This window comes from Halichoerus grypus, chromosome 10, assembly GCF_964656455.1.
Source record: "Halichoerus grypus chromosome 10, mHalGry1.hap1.1, whole genome shotgun sequence".
Lineage (NCBI taxonomy): Eukaryota > Metazoa > Chordata > Mammalia > Carnivora > Phocidae > Halichoerus > Halichoerus grypus.
In genome coordinates, this window is record NC_135721.1 from 114,265,562 (window position 1) to 114,288,752 (window position 23,191).

General features: G+C 43.2%; 1 protein-coding gene across 2 annotated transcripts in view; it reads left to right on the forward strand.

The window, feature by feature from the left end:
• Positions 1-515: 515 nt before the first annotated feature.
• The window catches only part of CBFA2T2 (CBFA2/RUNX1 partner transcriptional co-repressor 2), a 153,889-nt gene continuing 131,213 nt past the window's right edge, over positions 516-23,191 (forward strand). For both annotated transcript variants that reach the window (XM_036079487.2, XM_036079486.2), the window contains exon 1: positions 516-701. In XM_036079487.2, coding sequence (XP_035935380.1) covers positions 668-701 — 34 coding nt within the window. In that variant the 5' untranslated portion in view covers positions 516-667. The remainder of the gene's footprint in view (positions 702-23,191) is intronic.

A 23,191-nucleotide genomic window follows, 5' to 3' on the forward strand; every position in this document is an offset into this window, starting at 1 on the left:
TAAATGGATGAGTGTATGGAAACACCTGAAGATGATAAAGACCTCAGTAATAGAAATGATAACTCTTATTAATACCATGATGACGACATTTTAGACATTTGGCACAGGGTAGGCTAAAAGGGGGAAGTGACTTACCCAACGACATGGTTTGGGCGACTAGGCCTTAACCTGGAGAACTCAGGTGCGGCGCTGTCCCCTCCCCTCCTAAGCTCCACCCCCTAGGGCCTCACCTCCTCCTCCAGGCCTGGGTCTCTGCCCTGGCCACATCCGGAAGCCCAGGGCCAGACGCGTGGGCCTGGCGCGTGATGGGCGCGCGTGACACAGGAGGGGCGGGTCTGAGAAGCTGGATGCGCCGGGATAGGGCGTCAGGTTCGCGCGGAAGGGGCGGGGCAGGTCAGGGGGCGGGGCTTAGCTGGAGCTGGCCTTGGGGCCGGGCTTCCGCGTGCGTTTGTCCGGCGGGCGAGGGCGCGCGGCGGGGGCGTGCCCGGCGGGCGGGGCGGAGCCAACCGGGGGGCGGGTCGGCGCGCGGCCTAACGGCGGCGTTGGCGGCGGCTGCAGCGGCGGTATTGGGGCTGTCGAGCGTCGCGGCTTCAAGTCCCGCGGCGGCGCCTGCGAGCAACCGGGGACGCGGGTGGAGGCGGGAGGCGCACGGTGGAGGCGCTTGGCGATGGTGGGCGTCCCTGGAGCGGCCGCCTTCCAGGGTAAGCAGGGCGGGAAGGCGGGAGGCTGAGGGGGGCGTGTGAGGGGCCTTCTGCTCCACAGGCGTGAGCTCCCGAGAGGCCCCCGGCGCGAGGCGGGGTTGGGGAAACTGAGGCCTGAAGCAGGGCGGCGGATCCAAGGTCACGCGGCGGGCCGGGCCTTCCCGGGTTCTCGAGACCGTCCGGCCGCTTTCTGCGCCCCCCGGAAGGCTCGGGGCTAGCGATGTGAGCGAAGCTGTGGGGACCGCGGCCTGGGAGTCCAGGCCCGGCCGGCGTCCATCCGACTTACCGGCGGACAAGGATTGTTTTGTTCTCCCGGCGCTGGGGTCACTAAGTCCGGCTCCTGGGGAAGTATTACACACGCCCAATTTAAAGGGGTGTGTAGTGGATGGTGGCGGAGGCGAGGTTGGCCTCTTTGAGGGGGCTGTTGAGTGCAGGCTTAGGGGTCAGACTGCCTGGGTTCATATTCTGGCTCCCCCGCTTAGGGGATGTGACCTTGGGTCTTTCCGAGCCTCAGTTCCTCCTTCTGTAAAATGGGGGTGTGAAGAGCATTTCCACCCCCATACCCCCGGCCAGGGTTTTTGGGTTTTGTGGGGCCAGTAGAATGCTTGGCACAGCCTGGGACCTACACAAGCGTTAAAACTGTTATTACTGGAGTCGCTGATAAACCTCATCCAGGGTGAACCTCCCTCGGAAAAGCCCGAAATTGGGCCCTGGTTGTGTATTTAATATGTTGTCTTTGGTTAGCCCTGCTTTATGATCCAGTTTTTCTTACCTCCATTTCTCTATTCCCGCATTTGTCTAGTGTTCCTCCTAGAATTTTGAGATCCTTTGGGGAGGGGTGGTACCTCTTAATAACAACAATAAAATTTTAATTGTTTCTTGTTACAATAGCAGTCATAGTCAACATTTTTTGAGCAGCAGGCATTTTGCATTCCATTCATTCAGTATTTATTAAATCATTTGTTAAGTAAAAGGTACCATTCTCAGCCCTAGAGATATAGCCAAAAAAATGGATAGACCAAACTCAGTTTTTGAGTTTGGTTTGGGGAGGGGGGGAAGACAAGGTAAATGAGGAAATATAAGACCATTTTGCTTGTTTTCTCTTCATTTAATCCTGGTGATATGTACATAAGAGTTAAGTATTTGAATATGCCCATTTTGCAGCAGATGAAACTGAGGAACAATGTGATCTAGCCTCAGAGCCCTCAGTCCTTCATATAAAAGGGAGGCTTTACATGGCCTCTCTTCTTTGACACTCATTAAAAGTTGGATTGAAGAAATGCAAAGTAGGTGCATCCAACAATGCCTCTTCATATCAAGCCTGCAGTTGCTGCTTTTGATAGTTTGAGCCTTTCCTCTTGGAGCTTATAACAAAAGAGAGGCAGGGGTAACCCTTCAGGTCTACGATGCACCATCTCTGTAAAAGAAAGGATTTTTTTTTTTTTTTTAAAGATTTTATTTATTTATTTGACAGAGACACAGCGAGAGAGGGAACACAGGCAGGAGGAGTGGGAGAGGGAGAAGCAGGCTTCCCGCATAGTGGGGAGCCCGATGCGGGGCTCGATCCCAGGACCCTGGGATCATGACCTGGGCAGAAGGCAGACGCTAAACGACTGAGCCACCCAGGCGCCCCAAAAGAAAGGACTTTTATTTATTTTTTATTTATTTTTTAAAGATTTTATTTACTTATTTGACAGAGACACAGCAAGAGAGGGAACACAAGCAGGGGGAGTGGGAGAGGGAGAAGCAGGCTTCCCGCGGAGCAGGGAGCCCGATGCGGGGGCTCGATCCCAGGACCCCGGGATCATGACCTGAGCCAAAGGCAGACGCTTAACGACTGAGCCACCCAGGCTCCCCAAGAAAGGACTTTTAAACTCAAGTTTTTTTTTTTTTTTTTTTAAAGATTTTATTTATTTATTTGTGAGAGAGAATGAGATAGAATGAGAGGGGGGAGGGTCAGAGGGAGAAGCAGACTCCCCGCTGAGCAGGGAGCCCGATGCGGGACTAGATCCCAGGACTCCAGGATCATGACCTGAGCCGAAGGCAGTTGCTTAACCAACTGAGCCACCCAGGCGCCCTAAACTCAAGTTTTTTATGTCCAAATCAGTTTTATGCAATTTTTGGTTTAAAATATACCCCCAAAGTACAGTTTTTGGTTCTGTTATGTAACGAAGATTTATTTATTTATTTATTTTGGTGTTCCTAATAGAATTCTATATTACATTTTTAGCATGCTCAGTACACTTTTTCTTTTAATCTGGAGGCATATGTAGTAAGTTGCATTAAAATATTGAGAGGATTTTTTTCAGTGACGTTTCCACGATACAGTTAGATTCAGCATTGACCATCTGCTAAGCACCAGGCCCTGTGCTATTGTAGGGCTTACAATGATGAATAAAGCAGATTCTTGCCTCTTGAAGCTTACCTATAGTCTTGATTGGTTAATGTGTTTAACTGAAGTGCTGGGCAGAGAATGGAGGAGCTCAGAGTCCTTGGGGGAAGTCATCTAGAGCATTGGCTTCAAATGTTTTTAGTGTTTTAGAAAGAACAGTAGATAGGGTTGAGTGTGCACACATGTGAATGTTTTAAGTTACCATTACAATGGTAACTGCAGTATGTTATGTACATTTTATAACACATGCAAAAATGGGCATTTTGCAAAGGATGAACTAAAACAAATATAAGTAGAAGTTCCAATATTGTCTTTTCATACCCTGGTGTGAATAATAACTGCATCGTGGGGGTGAGGACCATTTACTTTTAGTGGGACCTTCTCAACCCACGAGGTCTATTGAGATTCACTTCTGGAGTTGTGCCTAGGTTGAAATCTTGGGGTCCAGTCCTATTAACTTTGAGACTTTGGGCACATTATTTAACCTTTCTGTGCACTTTATTTTCCTCATCTGTTAAAATTGAGTTGATGAGAGTTCCTGCCCCATTTACAGTTTTGTGATGATTGATAATATGTATATGGTAATGTATATGATAATATATGTAGAGTACTTATACCGTGCTTGACCCCCTATTTTGTGCCGGAGAATACAAGGAAGACTAGGATCTCACAGTGTAGTAGGGGCCCTGCACACTTGCATAGATAATAATAAAGTGCTTTAAGTGCTGGAAGCAAAGTCTTTTGGGAATACAGGGTAAGAATAACTAATTGTTCTTTGAAGGTCCAAGTAAGGTTTAGGAAAGGAGGTGACATTTGAACCAGACCTAAGAGGGAGAGGGGCTTTTTCCAGGAGGAGGAATGGTGGACCTCTTTAGGTACCGAGCAGATACATACATGGATTCTCTTGAGGGCTTAGTGTGTAGTTCTCCAGATCTGGACCTGCAGGGAACCTGATTAAAGCTTGTATACCTTGTTAGTGAGTTCTGGCTGGAGTTGTTCCTGGCAGGGGCCAGATGGCAAGGAAGCCTATTCCAGAACGTTTCACAGCACTGCAGCTCTTTTGTCTTTGATGACACTTACCTCATTCTGCCTTCTTAGTTATCTAGGAATATAAAACTCCTAAATGTAAGCTCCTTAAGAGTTACAGTATCTGCATGTTTTGATCTTACTTTGCCTAACAAGGTAAATGGGAAGTCCTTAAACATGGAGAAATGTATATGCCAGTGGCCCTTCAAAGAATTCTGAACAGTTACAAGTAAAATGGTAAATGACCATACTTACTAGTGAACAGCTGGATTACAGATATGGTAGATAGGCCCTGTGCACTACTATTCAAAACGGGTGAGGATTGGGGTGCCTGGGTGGCCCAGTTGGTTAAGCGACTGCCTTTGGCTTGGGTCATGATCCCAGAGTCCTGGGATCGAGTCCCACATGGAGTCCCACATCAGGCGCCTGGCTCAGCGGGGAGCCTGCTTCTCCCTCTGACCCTCTCCCCTCTCATGCTGTTTTTCACTCTCTCTGTCTCTCAAATAAATATAATCTGGGGTGAGGATTGTCATGTTCAGTAATTCTTTCCTTATCTGGCATTTGCCCATTAGCATGAAAGAAGAGATGTGAATGTGTACCAGAGAGACTTCCTGGAGGTTGAATTAGGTACCTTCCATTTGCTCCTCTAGGTCTACTCTCCATCTATTGCCTGTTCTCTGCCCTGGGAGGCGGACTTACCTATATGAACTACATCAAGAGCTTCCTTCCCATCTAAGGTTAGGGAATTTTAATTTCCCTGCTCCCTTCCTGTGGGTATTGCCTCTGGCTGGTTGTCTCCCTTGATTGAAGATTGCTATTCCTCTAAAGGAGGTTCTCTGTACGAGTCACTCCTGGATTTGGAAAGTTTTTATTTCCTTTGCTCCTCCAGCTTAGAAGTGTTCTCTCTAATCCCAGGATACTACTCTCCCTTGTGATGATCACCTTTATAGTCCTATTATTAAACCCTCCTTGAATTATCCTTACTCTGGAGTATGCTGTCTTTCCTGCTAGGTCCATGACTATGATTGAAGCTTGTATACCCTGTTAATAGGGTAACACCTCAAACTTTCCCTGAGAGCTCACTCATGTTCCGTATATCCTTCAAAGATACATGTCTCAGCCCAGCTCATAAGCAGATTTTAAAGTTTATTTATTTATTTAATCTCTACATCCATCATGGGTCTCAGACTCATGACTTCTGACTGAGGCAGCCAGGCACTCCCTCATAAGCAGATTTTAAAAGCAAATCAGATGGAGAGGAGGAAGGCTACCCTAGGTAAGCATACTGACAATGAGAGACAGGGTGTCATCCTTTCTTTGGTCCTTACTTACTATGCCATACTGATGCATTTAGTCATTTCCCCCCAGACTATTGGATAAGAAAAAAAACCCCGGGAAGCACCATAATCTGTGACCACACATTCAAGGCCAGTTAAATTGCAGTTAATAGCCTATTTAAAAAGGCAGCAGAGATACCTATGAGGCAGGTTGTTGATCACAATGGAAAAAGAATTTGCAGGTGGACTTTGGGTTTGAGGCCCAGTTCTGGGAAGTTTTTCAACTTCTGAGACTCAGTTTGTTTAATCTATAAATGAGGATAATTCCTGCCTAATAATAACTAATAGTGAATGTTTATTTTGGGCTAGATATCATGCATTTACCTTTTGCCTTTTAATCCTCCAGTCTTTTAGGTAGGTATATATCCTGATTTTATAAATTATGAAATTGACTCAGATGTTATAGAACTAATAAATGACGAAGCCCAGATTAAAATCTAGATCTTTCTAACAGCAGAGCCTGAGCTCTTTAACATTGAGGTAGCTGTTATTTAAAATGTGTTGACTGGGGCACCTGGCTGGCTTGGTTGGTGGAGCATGTGACTCTTGATCTCAGGGTTGTAGGTTTGAGCCCCATGTTGGGTATAGAGATTACTTAAAAAAAAAATCTTAAAAATGTTGACCTTCGGGGCACCTGGCTGGCTCAGTTGGCAGAGCATGTGACTTGATCTCAGGGTGTTGAGTTTGAGCTCCACTTTGGGCATAGAGATTACCTGAGATTACCTCAGCAGGCTCCCCGCTGAGCCAGGCGCCTGATGTGGGACTCCATGTGGGACTCAATCCCAGGACTCTGGGATCATGACCCAAGCCAAAGGCAGTCGCTTAACCAACTGAGCCACCCAGGCACCCCAATCCTCACCCGTTTTGAATAGTAGTGCACAGGGCCTATCTACCATATCTGTAATCCAGCTGTTCACTAGTAAGTATGGTCATTTACCATTTTACTTGTAACTGTTCAGAATTCTTTGAAGGGCCACTGGCATATACATTTCTCCATGTTTAAGGACTTCCCATTTACCTTGTTAGTGAGTTCTGAAGGTGACCCTCAGAGATTGTGACCTTTGGGCAGAAGGTGACCTTTGGGCAGAGAGATTACCTGAAAAAGTGTTGACCGGGATGCCTGGGTGGCTCAGTCAGTTAAGCGGCTGCCTTCGGCTCAGGTCATGATCCCAGGGTCCTGGGATTGAGTCCTGCATCGGGCTCCTTGCTGGGCGGCGAACCTGCTTCTCCCTCTGCCTGCCGCTCCCCCTGCTTGTGCTCTCTCGCTCTCTCTGACAAATAAATAAAATCTTTAAAAAAAATGTTTTGACCATCAATGAATGGGAAAATCAAACCCTCATTTCTTTTTTAAAGATTTATTTATTTATTTATTTATTTGACAGAGAGAGAGACACAGTGAGAGAGGGAACACAAGCAGGGGGAGTGGGAGAGGGAGAAGCAGGCTTCCCGCGGAGCAGGGAGCCCGATGCGGGGCTCGATCCCAGGACCTGGAATCATGACCTGAGCCGAAGGCAGACGCTTAACGACTGAGCCACCCAGGCGCCCCTCAAACCCTCATTTCTATACTCTAATACTATGAAGTTCCTATATTTGAAAGGTCATCTAAGTTCTCAGAATATAGCATTTATAAGGGAAGGGAAGCAGTTCTTACAGATATCTAAATATTACTGCACTACAGAACTTTTTCTGGTTGTTTCTCCCCTCTTAGAGGGAGATGTTCAGAACCTTTGTTGCCTCATGTTGTATATACCCCACCTCATCTCCCACCTCTACTCCATGGCAGAGAAGTGTGAAGTGAGCTGAGGGCTTTGAGAGTAACAATATTGCTACAAAACTACTCAGTCACTTGCTATCTGCATGTTAATTTAGAGTTGATACTTCAGTGAGTCCTTGTGTAGAATTGGGTATAAGTTTTCCTATTAGTAACAAAGTTATCCGGACACCTGGCTGGCTTAGTCACTAGAGTGTGCGACCCTTAATCGCAGGGTCCTGAATTCAAGCCCCACGTTGGGCATGGAGCCCACTTTAAACAAAACAAAACAGGGGCACCTGGGTGGCTCAGTTGTTAGGTGTCTGCCTTCGGCTCAGGTCATGATCCTGGGGTCCTGGGATTGAGCCCCGCATCAGGCTCCCTGCTCCACAGGAAGCCTGCTTTTCCCTCTCCCACTCCCCCTGCTTGTGTTCCCTCTCTCGCTCTCTCTCTCTCTGTCAAATGAATGAGTAAAAACTTTAAAAAACAAAGTTATCCTTTGATTTTAGTTGTTTTGAGGGTTATTGACTCGGGACTTACTAAATTGAATCACATTTTGGATACTTGTAATGATTTTTGTCTTCATCTTTGACTGTTGAATGCATTTGTGCTGGTTTGGAACCCAATGGCTTTCCTATATATAAATTGACTTTAAGCTTGTTCTTGAGTGTTAAGCCTGTTGTGGAACATGCAGATCTAGACTTTATGGTTAGTTATTTGAATTTAGTGAACGCTTTTAGGGAGAAAAGATCATTTAAAAGATAGTGTACAATAGATGAATACAGCACTAGGATCAAGATGAGTTAATTCACTAAGTTCATACCTCTTCTAGGATAAGGAAAAACTGGGAGGAAAGAGATGTGGAAAAAAGATTTCTCACCTGTCAGTTTTATCCTCACTCCTTAGTTTTAGAGTATTGTTTTGAACCTCATATTATAGAAAGCAGTCACTGAATTGTAAAGATTTACTTCAAATTTGTGAAAGCTTGAAGGTTTAATGAGGGACAGTCTCTTCCTGGTTATTGTTTCTGCTTTGGTAAGATTACCAAGAAGAGGGGCCACACTCTTGCTGTACTGACTGACCCCATGTGCAATATGAGCTAGTATATGTACATGTGACAGATCCTGTCTCTGGGTTGTATTATGGCTGGTTAAGTAGCTTTTTGCCTTGTCTCTGGTTTCTGTCTCTGGCCCCTTGAAGGCCTTGAGGCTATCTGAAATTATAGGGGCTGGGGTACCATAAATTAAACTAGTGAAATGAATCCATTGCAGATGTGTCAACTGAATCAGATTTTAAGTCCAGTTGAATTCTTTAATTATTTAAAATAAAATTCTTCGCTAGGTTTTCTGCTGGGCGTTTTTCATGTATGTCATCTCATGTAATTCTTGGAACAACCTTGGAGGGAGTTAGTATCTCTGTTTGATGAGGAGGTAAGGCTCAGAGCACTTAAATTGCCCAAGGTCACACAGTTAATCAGTAGCAGATGCACTATTCAGACTTAGTTCAGTCCTGGTGTTGAGTTCATTCATTTTCCATTGAGACCTAAGTCCAAAACCCACTGTTTTTTACTATCACATGGCTTCTTCTTTTTACTGACTGGACTGGAGGTTTTTAGACCTGTGTTCCTTGGACCCCAGTGTTCCCGTCTTGTTCAGAGGTATCTTGAATTAGCCTTAGAGATGAATTAAAAAAAAAAGGCAACAGAAACTCTCAGCATCCTTTTTTTTTTTTTTTTTTAAGATTTTATTTATTTATTTGACAGAGAGAGACACAGCGAGAGAGGGAACACAAGCAGGGGAAGTGGGAGAGGGAGAAGCAGGCTTCCCGTAGAGCAGGGAGCCCGATGCGGGGCTCAGTCCCAGGACCCTGGGATCATGACCTGAGCCGAAGGCAGACGCTTAACGACTGAGCCACCCAGGCGCCCCACTCTCAGCATCCTTTACCAATTCATCCCATATGTTTCCTGATCTTAGCAGTGAAACAGATGATGGCAGTGAACATCAAAAGCCCAGGAAATGTCCATATTTTGCATGGCCCTGTGAGGAGCTGTCAAATATGGTTCATCCAATATAGTATATGGACTTACAAAGTGAACCTTTAGTTTGGAATGTGGCTCTTGAAGATTTGATTCTACTTTTCTGTTTTGTATTCCATAATTAAATGCAGATATCAAAGTAAAATTTAGAATAACCCAGAGCTAGGTATCTTTCTGTCTGAATTTATAGCTTTGGAGTTGGCTAGACCTTTCAATTAAATTAGCTGATGGTGACAAATATGTAATCTGACCTCTTCAGCAGCTCTAGTGAAATGTTAATACCAGACATAGCACAGCTCCCTTGACACACTACTTTGACCTTTTCCTCTCTTACAAATGTTTCCCTTATTCCTTTGTTAACTTAGCCATCTCCATGCAGAGGTCATGCCTGCTTTTAATTTTTTGAATCCACATGAGAACAGACATTGAACAGCACAGATTTATTCATTTTTACCTTATATCCCTAGATCTACACTAATCATACAGTTATCTCTAACTCCCATGTATTTTTTTATTTTCTAGTTTTATTTTTTTTTAAGATTTTATTTATTTGCCAGAGATAGAGTGCGAGCAAGAGAGCGAGCGAGCACAAGCAGGGGGAGTGGCAGGCAGAGGGAGAAGCAGGCTCCCTGTTGAGCAAGGAGCCCGGTGCGGGACTCAATCCCAGAACCCTGGGATCATGACCTGAGCCAAAGACAGACGCTTAACTGACTGAGCCACCCAGGCATCCCTCCCATGTATTTTTTAGCTAGTTTATATCCTTACCACTACCTGCCCTTTGCGTCCCCTCTCTATAAAATCTTAAATACTAGTAACATTTCTCCCCAAAAATGTGCCAAGGTTTTTTGGTCCTTAATACTGAGAAAGTGATTATGTCTTTGTTTGTTTCCCTCTAGAGAAGTGGAGCCAGACTTATAGGGAGAAAAGGCAGGCATAAAGCAAGTCCTCGTTATGACTGAGAGTAAAGATAGGGATGGTTTAGGAGAGGGAAGTTCTGAGTGGTGAGGGAGAGGTGGGAGAAGAGGTGATGTTGGTTTTAGTTCCTCCAGCATTCATTCTCTAGCTGCCTAGAGCGGCTTAGGGTCAGCTGCTCCAGTTTTTGTAAGCTTCACCTAATTTTCCCTTGGTGGGTTGGTGTGGCTGTTTATTTTGTTGTTGTTGTTGTTTTGGTTTTTTTTGTTTGTTTTCTTAGGATTTTATCTGTATATTTGTGAGAGAGAGAAGAGAGAGAGCATGAGCAGCAGGAGGAGCAGAAGGAGAAAAGCCGACTTCCCTCTGAGCAGGGAGCCCAATGTGGGACTCGATCCCAGGACCCTGAGATCATGAGCTGAGCCAAAGGCAGATGCTTGAACAACTGAGCTAGCCAGGCATCCCTGGCTAAGTGTTTTTGTTTTAGTTTTTAATTAATTAAATTAAATTTATTTATTTTAAGATTTATTTATTTGAGAGAGACAGCGCACACGTGCGCAGGAGTGGGGAGTGGCAGAGGGAGAGAAACTTAAGACTCCCTGCCCATGTGGGGCTCGATCTCACGACCCATGAGATCATGACCTGAGCTGAAATCAACAGTTGGATGCTCAACCGACTAAGCCACCCAGGCGCCCCTATTTATTTTAAGTAAACTCTATGCCCTATAAAAGGGCTTGAACTGAACAACGACCCTGAGATCAAGAGTCTCATGCTGGGGGTGTTTGGGTGGCTCAGTCAGTTCATCTGCCTTCGGTTCACATCATGATCCCAGAGTCCTGAGACCACGCCCCAAGTCCTCCTGCTCTCTGCTCATCAGGGAGCCTGCTTCTCCCTTTCCCTCTGCCTGCTGCACCCCCTGCTTGTGTACTCTCCTCTGTCAAATAAATAAATAAATAAATCTTAAGTTGGGGGGGGAAGTTCTCTTGCTCTACCAACTGAGCCAGCCAGGTGCCCCTGGCTAAGTGGTTTTAACTATACTCTTACCTCTACTTAAATATGTTACATAATACTATAAGTTGCTTTAGAAAAACACACAAATATTCAAGGATGGTGATTTGCATTATAAAAACATTTTTTGTACTTTTAAGTTGTATTTTGCCATGATTTTACACTTACGAAAAAGTTGCAAGAGTAGTATTCAGATTCCCATTTGTTCTTCATCTTGATTCCTCAGATGTCAACGCTTTAGTATTTCTCTGTTTCTGTTTATATTGTAGATTACTCTTCTGAACTCTTTTAGTGTAAGTTACAGCTGTGATATCTCTTTATCCTAAATAGCATAATGTATATTTTCTGTAAATTAGGACATTCTCTTATATAACCACAATATACTTACCAAATCCAGAAGTAGTCTTGATATAATAGTATTATTTAATACACAGACTTCATTCGAATTTTGCCATTTGTTCCAATAATGTTCTTTGTAGGAAAAAAAATTTTTTTTCTGGTCTAGGATCCAGTCCAGGATATATATCATATTTAGTTTTCTTGTCTTTTTATATAAATATAGGTTCTTATTTTAGTCAGTGGGTTATAATCTGTTATTTATTTATTTATGTACAAAAAGGTGATTTTATTTTATCTTTATTTTTTAATACTTTTTTAGATTTTATTTACTTAAATTTCAGAAACAGAGAGCACAAGCAGGGGGAGCAGCAGACAGAGGGAGCAGCAGACTCCCTTCTGAGCAAGGAGCCCCATGTGGGGCTTGATCCCAGGACTCCGGGATCATGACCTGAGCTGAAGGCAGACTCTTAACCAACTGAGCCACCCAGGTGCCTGTGGACTGGCAGTGTATTTACATAATTCAACATTTAAAAGGTTATGAAGACTGTTTAGTGAAGTTTCCCTCACCTCTGTGCTCTAGCCACTCTTGCCTTCCTTGAAGGCAATTACCAGTGTCTTCTGTATCCTTTTTTTTTTTAAAGATTGTATTTATTTATTTATTTATTTATTTATTTTAAAGATTGTATTATTTATTTGACAGAGAGATAGCAAGAGCAGGAACACAAGTGGGGGGCGTGGGAGAGGGAGAAGCAGGCTTCCCGTGGAGCAGGGAGCCTGATGCGGGGCTCGATCCCAGGACCCCGGGATCATGACCTGAGCCGGAGGCAGTCGCTTAACGACTGAGCCACCCAGGCGCCCCTGTATCCTTTCAGATATATTCCTGTAGGCCATATAATAATATGTATAAAAGACCTTCATTTTGCACTGTATTTCGTTGTATGGGTGCACAGTACTTTTTTTTCCTATGTCCACTATGGATGGACATTTAGATGCCAGTCTTTTTGTGTTACAGTGCTGCATAATTCTGTTAAAAATGTTATTTCAGGGGTGCCTGGGTGGCTCAGATGGTTAGGTGTCTGCCTTCGGCTCGGGTCATGATCTCGGGGTCCTGGGATCGAGCTCCGTGTCTGGCTCTCTGCTCGGTGGAGAGTCTGCTTCTCCCTCTTCCTCTGCTTGTGCTCTCTGTCTCTCTCTCAAAATGAATAAATAAAATCTTAAAAAAAAAAGTTACTTCATAAATTTGTGGAATAAATTCCTATAAGTAGAATTGCTAGGGTAAGGAAAATACGCTTTGTGTAATTTTGATAGATGTTACCAAATTACTCTCTGGAGATGGTATATCAATTTTTGTACTCTTACCAGCAAAACATGCGACCCAAGTAAAGAAGGGGTAGGAGATGGGGGGAAGTTAAGACTGGACCAGGTTGGGGCGCCTGGGTGGCTCAGTCGTTAAGCGTCAGCCTTCGGCTCGGGTCATGGTCCCAGGGTCCTGGGATCGAGCCCCGCATCAGGCTGCCTGCTCAGCAGGAGGGCTGCTTCTCCCTCTCCCACTTCCCCTGCTTGCGTTCCCTCTCTCACTGTGTCTCTCTCTGTCAAATAAATAAATAAAATCTTTAAAAAAAAAAAAAAGACTGGACCAGGTTTGGAGGGTACTAAAAGCAGTTATGTTACTGAAGTATAACATACTAGGGGAGGAATGGCAGGAAATAAGAGAAGCAGGCAGGGGTCAGGGTTTTATTCTTGGATTTTATTCTATAGCTAATGGAGAACAATAGAAAGGATGAGAGAATGATGTATTAAGATTGTGTTCTAGAGTTTTCTGGTGGTCTTTTTTTTTTAATATTTTATTTATTTATTTGACAGAGACACAGCAAGAGAGGGAATACAAGCAGGGGGAGTGGGAGAGGGAGAAGCAGGCTTCCCGCTGAGGAGGGAGCCCGATACAGGGCTCAATCCCAGGACCCCGGGATCATGACCTGAGTCGAAGGCAGACGCTTAACGACTGAGCCAACCAGGTGCCCCTGAGTTTTCTGGTGGTCTTAATGAAGATGGATTTGAAGGGGCAAGATAGGAAGAGCAAAATAATTAGGTTAATGCAGTAGCCTTCTTGTCAAACCTTGCATCTCTATTTTGTTTGGAAACTATCCCTTGTGACTCCAAAAGGGATACATTTAAAAGAGGAAGAATAGGGGCGCCTGGGTGGCTCAGTCGGTTAAGCGACTGCCTTCGGCTCAGGTCATGATCCCAGAGTCCTGGGATCGAGCCCCGCGTCGGGCTCCCTGTTCGGCGGGAAGCCTGCTTCTCCTTCTCCCTCTCCCACTCCCCCTGCTTGTGTTCCCTCTCTCGCTGTGTCTCTCTCTGTCAAATAAATCAATAAAATCTTTAAAAAAAAAAAAAAGAAGAATATATATCATTGAAGGTAGCAAGAAAGGCTTCACTAAATAGTCAACTGCATTTTGATGGATGGGTAGATCTTGGATTGGTAGATATGAAGAAGTGGGATAAGGAAATTATTTCAGGTCCTGAGAAATGGAGTAAGCCAGGAGTAGGCAAACTTTCTGTGAAAGGCCTAATAAATATGTTGGGTTTTGTGGGACACATGGTCTCTGTCATATATCCACCTCCCTTTTTTATGTAAAAACTGTTAGCCCACAACCTTTACTGAAACAGGCTGTGGGCAGGGCTTGAAGAGGGTTGGGTGGGAGATGACTTTAGTTGCCAACTCTTGGAATAAGCAAAGGCATCCAAGCTGGAAGGTGCAAGATATACTTAGTAAAACAGGGGTAAAGGCAGGTTGAGGCAGAGCTATGGAAAACTTTGAATGTTAGGCTAAAGAATTTGTTTCTAGGTTAGGGGGATTGAAGAATCACCTGTTCTATTGATACTGATAGTGGTGACATCTTGCCTGGTACTGTAAACTTAATATATTAACAGCTATAAAAATTCTGGCTGGCAGAATAGCCTTGTGTAGATGGTTGTATTGCACATTAGTACTGCTGACAGATTACCATTAGCATGAAATACTGAGGTCTAAAGTACTCACTAGGACGTTAAGTGTTTTTAGTGAGTGGTTTAACTCAAAGAATCAAGTTAAGGAGGGGCGCCTGACTTGTTCAGTTGGTAGAGCATGTGGTGCTTGATCTCAGCGTCCTGAGTTTGAGTCCCACATTGGGGGTAGAGATTACTTTATTTTATTTATTTATTTTTAAAGATTTTATTTATTTATTTGACAGAGAGACACAGCCAGAGAGGGAGCACAAGCAGGGGGAGTGGGAGAGGGAGAAGCAGGCTTCCCACCAAGCAGGGAGCCCCATGTGGGGCTCAATCCCAGGACCCTGGGATCATGACTTGAGCCGAAGGCAAACGCTTAACGACTGAGCCACCCAGGCGCTCCTAGAGATTACTTAAAAAAAAAAAAAAAAAGAATTAAGGAAGTAGAAGAATAGTATAGCTCAAAATTTCAGGAATTCCATAGGTATTCTTCACATTTTTTTTTCCTCCTAGTTTTGAAGACTAGGAAATAAGGTATACAACAGTTCCGCTGATTGTTTCATTAAACAGTTTCCCCAGCTCTATCCTAGTAAGCTTTCCATTGTTTAAAGTCTCTGGTTCTAGATGACTGGAAGACTGGTCTTCCTCTGGGGTGAGAGGATGGGTGGATTAGGGGTGTGTGATCAGAATTACCTTGGGGAGTTATTAGAATATCAGTATGACACCTAGATTATGATACATTCTGTGAGAGGATGTATGTTTTTGGAAATAGCCTCCCAGGTGGATTCTCTACCATGTCTTCTTGGTTAACAGCTATTGTTCGAAATAATTTCTGTCCTTTCCCTCCTGCCATCACCTTATATTCAGTGATGCTGGTAGAATTACACTCCTTTGTCTATCTTCTAGCGTGAAGGAAAAGTTGAGATGGAACTTGGTATCCCATAAAGACTTCTGACATATAACGCATCTTTTGACAGCAAACATGTCTTAACTCATATTGTCAACTTGCTGATCAGCCTTTCCTGAGGAATTCTGGCCTTATGTTATTTTCAGTTATTGTTGATTATAAACTTTGTGCTGTATTAATAGAAGTCAGCTTTCTTCTCATTTTTGTGAAACTGCCTTTTATCAGCATAAAAACATAGACAGTGATTGGATACTCTGCTTTAGCTGCCTCTGTGTCCTTGAACTCATTTTCAACACCTATTACGTCTGCGTAGTACACAGATTTTTTGAGAAGGAATGCTCTAAGTACAGGAAAGGCAAAAGATAAACGGTCTTTGAAGTCCTTCTCATTCCACAGTCTCTGGTTCCATGAATTAAAAGACAATAAATTGAAGGACTCCTAAGAAAATCCTCAGACCAGATAACACTGTACATGGTATCTAATAACCTTTAGCAATTGCTTATTTGTTTTGGTGGCTGCAGGTAAAGGGATAACTGCAGATTATTAGGACATGCAAAGTTTGGAGACAGCAGTTAGATCAAATTTAGTTTATCAGTCACCTTTTTTTTTTTATGGTTTTATTTATTTATTTGACAGAGACACAACCAGAGAGGGAACACAAGCAGAGGGAGTGGGAGAGGGAGAAACAGGCTCCCCACTGAGCAGGGAACCCGATGCAGGGCTTGATCCCAGGACCCTGGGATCATGACCTGAGCCAAAGGCAGGTGCTTAACCGGTAGGACCCCGTATCAGTCATCTTTTCTAATTAAGGCTATCATTTCCATTTTTAAAGCAATTGGAATTCTCCAAATTTGTTTTATTTTTGAGATTTTAATTTTTGAAAGTAATTTCTACACCCAGTGTGGGGCTTGAACTCACAGCCCTGAGATCAGGAGTTGCATGCTCTACCGACTGACACAGGCAGGCAACCCAAAATTTCCCAATTTTTAAAAGTACATGTTGGTTGTGGCAGTGAAAGCTCTAAATGCAGTAATCAAAGCTTTTTTGATTGTATGACATATTCATAAATGCCAATTTGGAACTAAGTGTGACAGGATTATCTGGATGCTTGATAGGGATTTGTATAAATCTAGAGGGGTTTATTTAAACTTCTATCAAAAATAGGAAACTGGGGGGGGGCACCTGGGTGGCTCAGTCAGTTAAGCGTCTGCCTTCGGCTCGGGTCATGATCCTAGAATCCTGGGATCTAGTCCCATGTCTCCCATGTTGGGCTCTCTGCTCGGCGGGAGTCTGCTTCTCCCTCTCCCTCTCCCTGCTGCTCCCCCTGCTTGTGCTCTCTCTCTCTTCCTGCCAAATAAATAAAAATCTTAAAAAAAAAAAAAAAAGAAGGAAATTGGTATCCCATTAGGGCTTAATTGGTTGACTTCAGTTTTTGAGTTTGGAGGCTGTTGAAGAGTTAATTTATTGTGTGAGGGTTTAGCCCAGTGTAGAGCACAAACTTGTTTTAGGAAAAGGATCTCTTTGTATATTTATTTATTCACTTGCCAGATCAGTCCTGTTTACACGTGAACCCTCTTTTTGATTCCAGGGAAAACAGGCAGACAATCCATGCTAATTAAATACTAGAACATGACAGATTGATTTTGATCCCAGAGATTAAGGAGGAAAAGAAGGCTTCAGGTTTTATTAAATTTACCCTGGATGATATTTTAAAAAAGAAACATGTGGAAAGAACTGTCAGTAACAGTTGAGTAAATTTTTCTGTTAGGTTCTTGTATCTAGGTAGTATGGCATAGTGAGAAAGCATCTTTGGATTCGTTTTCTCAACACTTGGATTCTAGTTTATAGGTGGCTGAAGGTATGGCTTTATAATTCACTTAATCGTGGATTTTATTTTTTTTAAAGATTTTATTATTTGACACAGAGAGAGAGAGAGAGAGAGAGAGAGCGCGCGCACAAGCAGGGAGTAGTGGCAGAGGGAGAGGGAGAAGCAGGCTCCCTGCTGAACAAGGAGCCCAAAGCAGGGCTTGATAACCAGGACTCCAGGATCATGACCTGAGCTGAAGGCAGAGGCCTAAACGACTGAGCCACCCAGGCGCCCCAGTCGTGGATTATATTTTTAAATGAAAGTAATTAAAAAAAAAAATTATTTATTTTAGAGCGAGAGTGAGTGCTTGTGTGAGCAAGTGGGGGGGACGGGCATAGGGATAGGGAGAGAGAGAATCTCGAGCTGACTTCCTGCTGAGCATGGAGCCCGTTGTGAGGCTTGATACCATGACCCTGAGATCATGACCTGAGCTGAAACCAAGAGTCGTCTACTTAACTGAGAGCCACCCAGGTGCCCTGAAAATAATTTTTTAGTAAAAAAAATTTTTTTGCTATAGCTGTTAATAGAAGGATGTTTATTTTTTTATAAAGATTTTATTTGAGAGAGAGAGAGTGAGAACCTGTGAGTGAGCATGAGCAGAGGTGAGGGGGTTAGAGGGAGAAGCAAACTCCCCACGGAGCAGGAAGCCCATTGTGGGGCTTGATTTCAGGACCCTGGGATCATGATCTGAGCCGAAGGCAGCTGCTTAACCAACTGAGCCACCCAGGAGCTCCAATAAAAGGATGTTCAAAAGATAAATGGGGCCTCTGGGTGGCTCAGTGGGCTGAGCCTCCGACTCTTGATTTCTGTGGGTCATAATCTCAGGCCCTAGTGGGACTTGACCCTCAGCAAGGAGTCTGCTTCTCTCTTCTTTCTCCTTCTTCCCCTCCCCCCGCCTTGTGCTGCTCTCTCTAAAGTAAATGAATAAATCTTAAAAAAAAAAAAAAGATAAATGAAATATTAGTTGCAGTAGCTGTTTGGAAGATAGCTTGACAGTGTTTCTCTTTTCCTGTAATTTTTCTCTTTATGCAAATTTTTTATTAAACAGAAAAACCCTAAATGTACAGCTCAGTGAATTTTCACAAAGTGATCATACTTATGTAACTGCTATCCGGATCAAGAAATAGAACATTAACACAACTACTTCAGAAGCCCACCTCTCACCCTCCAGTTACTGTTCCTCTCTCTTCCCCAGGGTAGCCAATATCCTGATCTCTTTTACCATTTGTTAGTTTTGCCTTTTTAAAAAAATGAACAGTATATATAGTCATATACTGTGTTTTCTTCTGTATCTGGCTTCTTTTGCTCAACAGTAATGACAACGTGTTCTTGTGTCAATAATTCATTCTCGTTGCTGTATAGAATTCCACTATAAAAATAGACCAAAATTTATCCATTCTCTTGCTGATGGATATTTTTATTGTTTCCAGTTTGGGGTTATTAGGAATAACACTGCAGGGAACATTCTTCTATGTCTGGGTATATGTATGTGTGTCTTTCTTTTGGGTACTTATCTAGGAGTGGAATTGGAGGGTCATTAATTGTGTATATGTTTAGCTTTAGCAGATACTGCCAAAAAATTTTCCAGTTGTTATATCAGTTTATATTTGCATCAGCAGTCTGTGAGAATTCCATTTATTCTACATTCTTACCAGTCTTTTAACATTTGCTGAGCCTCTATTTTGTACAAGGTCTGAGGGATATAGTAGTGAACAAAATGAAGGCCTCTCACAGATCTTGAAATTTAATGTCATTAAAAATATATTTTATAGGGGTGCCTGGGTGGGTCAGTCATTTAAGTGTCTGCCTTTGGCTCGGGTCATGATCCCAGGGTGCTGGGATCGAGCCCCATGTCCGGCTCCCTGCTCTGCGGGGGTCCTGTTTCTCCCTCTCCCTCTGCCTGCTGCTCTCCCTGCTTGTGCTCTCTCTGTCAAATAAATAAAATCTTTAAATATATATATATATATATATTTCATACATACTTGTTTTTTTTTTTTTTTAAGATTTTATTTATTTGACAGAGAGAGACACAGTGAGAGAGGGAACACAAGCAGGGGAGTGGGAGAGGGAGAAGCAGGCTTCCCGCGGAGCAGGGAGCCCGATGCGGGGCTCGATCCCAGGACTCTGGGATCATGACCTGAGCCGAAGGCAGACGCCCAACCGACTGAGCCACCCAGGTGCCCCTCATACATACTTGTTTAATATAGTTAGGTAGCAGTAAAGTAGAAAGGGTGTGTTAGAAGAGGGTGATAGTGCTATTAGAGTGGTTGAGGAAGACTTATGATGAAGTGACATTTGAGCAAAGATCTGGAGGGGGTAAGCTAGCCATATGGATATCTGGGAGAGGAGGAGTCCAGGCAAAGGGAGTAAATAGTAAATGTCATAACCCTGAGGTAGGAGCATGCTTGATAGGTTCACAAAACAGCAAGAAGGCTAGTAAGAGTGGAGCACATTGAGTAAGGGCGACAGTGGTAGAAGCTGATCTCAGGGAGGTAAACAGGGCCAGACCATGGAGGACCTTAAGAGTCATAGAAAGGATTTTGGATTTTCTAAATGAGATGGGAAGCCTTTGGAAGGTTTTGAGCAGAGTGACATTATCTCCTTTACCTTTTAAAGAGCTCACTCTCCTCTTGGGGAAAACATTCTTAATGGAGCAAGAGTGGCAGTACGAATGTGAATTAAGAAATTATTACTGGGGCGCCTGGGTGGCTCAGTCATTAAGCGTCTGCCTTCGGCTCAGGTCATGGTCCCCCAGTCCTGGGATTGAGCCCCACATTGGGCTCCCTGTTCCGCGGGAAGCCTGCTTCTCCCTCTCCCACTCCCCCTGCTTGTGTTCCCTCTCTTGCTGTGTCTCTCTCTGTCAAATAAATAAATAAAATCTTAAAAAAAAAAAAAAAAAAAGAAATTATTACTGTAGGACAAGAGAGAGGAGGTTGGTGGTTTGGACTAGAATGTTAACAGTGGAGGTAAGGAGAAATAGTTGGTTTCAGGATATTTTGAAAGTATAGCTGATAGGATTTCCCTCAGTGGATTTAATATGGGGGGGGAGGTTGTGTGTCAAGGATGACTCTAAGATAATTGGCTTAAGTTGCTAATTTACTGATTTTAGAGAAGACTTGGGGAGACATTAGGAACCCCAGATAGGTTTGGGATAGGATGGTGAACCAAGAATTTTGACAGAGGACTTTTCTGTATGTGAGATGTCTGTTAGGGTAGATGATGTTGACTAGATAGTAGAATATACAGATAACATGGTGAATGAAAATAGAGGTTGGACCCAACATGGCCTTTGGAGTGAAGTAGGGGGAATAGATAAATTCTCTTCATCATTCTCTTGAGTACTTGTAAAGCTCCTCATTTAGAATTCAGATTGTACAGACTTTTCTTCTATTCTTGTGAGAGCTGTTTGACAAGGAAGTAAAATTTTAGGAATTTATTTATTGAGAAAGTTCCTGGGTACTTCTTGGAAAGATTTGTGACTGAAATTTACTGGACTTTGTGTAGATGTAGTCTAGTCTACCGTAGTTTCTGTGTCTGTTACTCTGTGTAAAATGATCATTGCTATAATGACCTTAGGAGTTCCTTATGACTTGTATATGGTATTTTATACATAAACTATGTACAAAGTACATTGTGAATATCTGAAGAAAGCTTTAACCATATAGTGTTTCGCATTGTATTTTATTTTATTTTTTTAGATTTTATTTATTTATTTGACAGAGACATAGCGAGAGCAGGAACAGAAGCAGGGGGAGTGGGAGAGGGAGAAGCAGGCCTCCTGCTGAGCAGGGAGCCCAATGTGGGGCTCAATCCCAGGACCCCAGGATCATGACCTGAGCCGAAGGCAGACGCTTTTTTTTTTTTTTTAAAGATTTTATTTATTTATTTGACAGAGAGAGAGACACAGCGAGAGAGGGAACACAAGCAGGGGAGTGGGAGAGGGAGAAGCAGGCTTCCCGCGGAGCAGGGAGCCCGATACGGGGCTCGATCCCAGGACCTGGAATCATGACCTGAGCTGAAGGCAGACGCTTAACGACTGAGCCACCCAGGCGCCCCTCGCATTGTATTGTATTGTATTGTATTTATTTATTTATTTTTAAAAAGATTTTATTTATTTATTTGACAGAGACACAGCGAGAGAGGGAACACAAGCAGGGGGAGTGGGAGAGGGAGAAGCAGGCTTTCCACTGAGCAGGGAGCCCGATGCGGGGCTCGATCCCAGGACCCCAGGATCATGACCTGAGCCGAAGGCAGACGCTTAACGACTGAGCCACCCAGGTGCCCCTCGCATTGTATTTTAAAGCATGTTTGTAATACATACATAGTTTGAAAAATAATAGTTTATTTGGGGGTTTCACATATATTATTCAGTGCTCAAAACAGCCTGGGAATTGAGTAGTATTTCCACCTACACTTTATAGTTGAGGAAACAGGTTGCATGGATTATGAATTGACTCACTCAGGGCCTGTCTTCTCTGATAAGGTAGAAGAGATAAGACTCCATAGCAATATATAGACTGTGTTAGCTACCATGTTCTATTTCTCAGTGACGTTGAATGATCATTTATTTTATAGTATTCTGCCTTTTTTTTTTTTTTAAAGATTTTATTTATTTATTTGAGAGAGAGAGTGAGAGAGAGAAAGAGCACAAGAGCGGGGAGTGGGAGAGGGAGAAGCAGACTCCCCGCTGAGCAGGTAGCCCGATGCGGGACTCGATCCCGGGACTCCAGGATCATGACCTGAGCCGAAGGCAGTCGCTTAACCAACTGAGCCACCCAGGCGCCCTATAGTATTCTGCTTTGACAGTAAAATTTTTGAAAAGTATTTTACAAAAGTAATTTAAGACATTCTTCCAAAAAATTTGTGACAAATAGAGTAAAAAGTAAAAATTCCCTTTTACCTCATAACTGAAAGTTTGTATTTCCAGACTCTTTTTGGATACCTTTGCATACATCTGTAATACACAAATGTTCAGTGTTTTTTCATAAGTGGAATCATACAATACGTAATATTTTGCGGTCTTCATAATTTCTGGTCAGATGGAAAGTCCACAAAACTGTTCTGCCAGATCTTTGCTTTAAACAAGAGCAAAGACATTTATCTCTTCAGTTGTTTATGCACCTTGGAACAGATTTTATGAACGACAGCAACATTCAGTATTGATTTGTTCAGTGTTAGTAGTGAGATGTCTTAAAGCGATCACACCTTTCATTTTAGAGAACTTTCCAAATGCTCTATAAAAAGGCAGTTGGTATGATTGACTGCTTCATGAGGCTGCCAGGCACCATTCAGATCTTTTTCCCTTTCTCAGAAAGTGCAAGGTCATCCATTTTGGAGCAGTTGGCTCTTGCAGATCCACCTATTACCTGTGGTTGTAGGAGATGATGTTTCTCCATCTGTCTGATAGTAGAAAGAGGAATTAATGAGCCTATAACTGGACGGAACTGTACTGGAAATGAAAATAGGTCCCTTCTTCTATTGGTGACATAGAGGAAGAAAAGCTTCAGGTGGATCAGACTCTCCAGGCTTAAATTATAGAAGGCTTTGCAGTTTTTAGCTCATTAATGCCACAAAGATATTTTGGTGGATTTTTTTTCCCCACCATTGTAAACTGATACATATGACAGATTGTGTATTTTGCTTTTGATATCTAACTTCATGAGGCATTCATCAAATTATAATCAAATTCCCATGCTGTTAATATTTTCATCAGAAGGAAAAAGAAATCGAACTGCCTTTGTGGGGTAAGTTCAACATTTGCATAAGACCTGCTTTGGGCCAGTCAGGGGACTGAGGAGACAAATTGGGGAGATAATGAAGTAGACTCTTGCTGGAGACAGGACAAACCAAACAGGAAACGAATTTGTATTTGTTTCAGAATTCCAGAGTAATGAAGCTGAATAATGTCAAGTAACTGGTAAATGTAGGC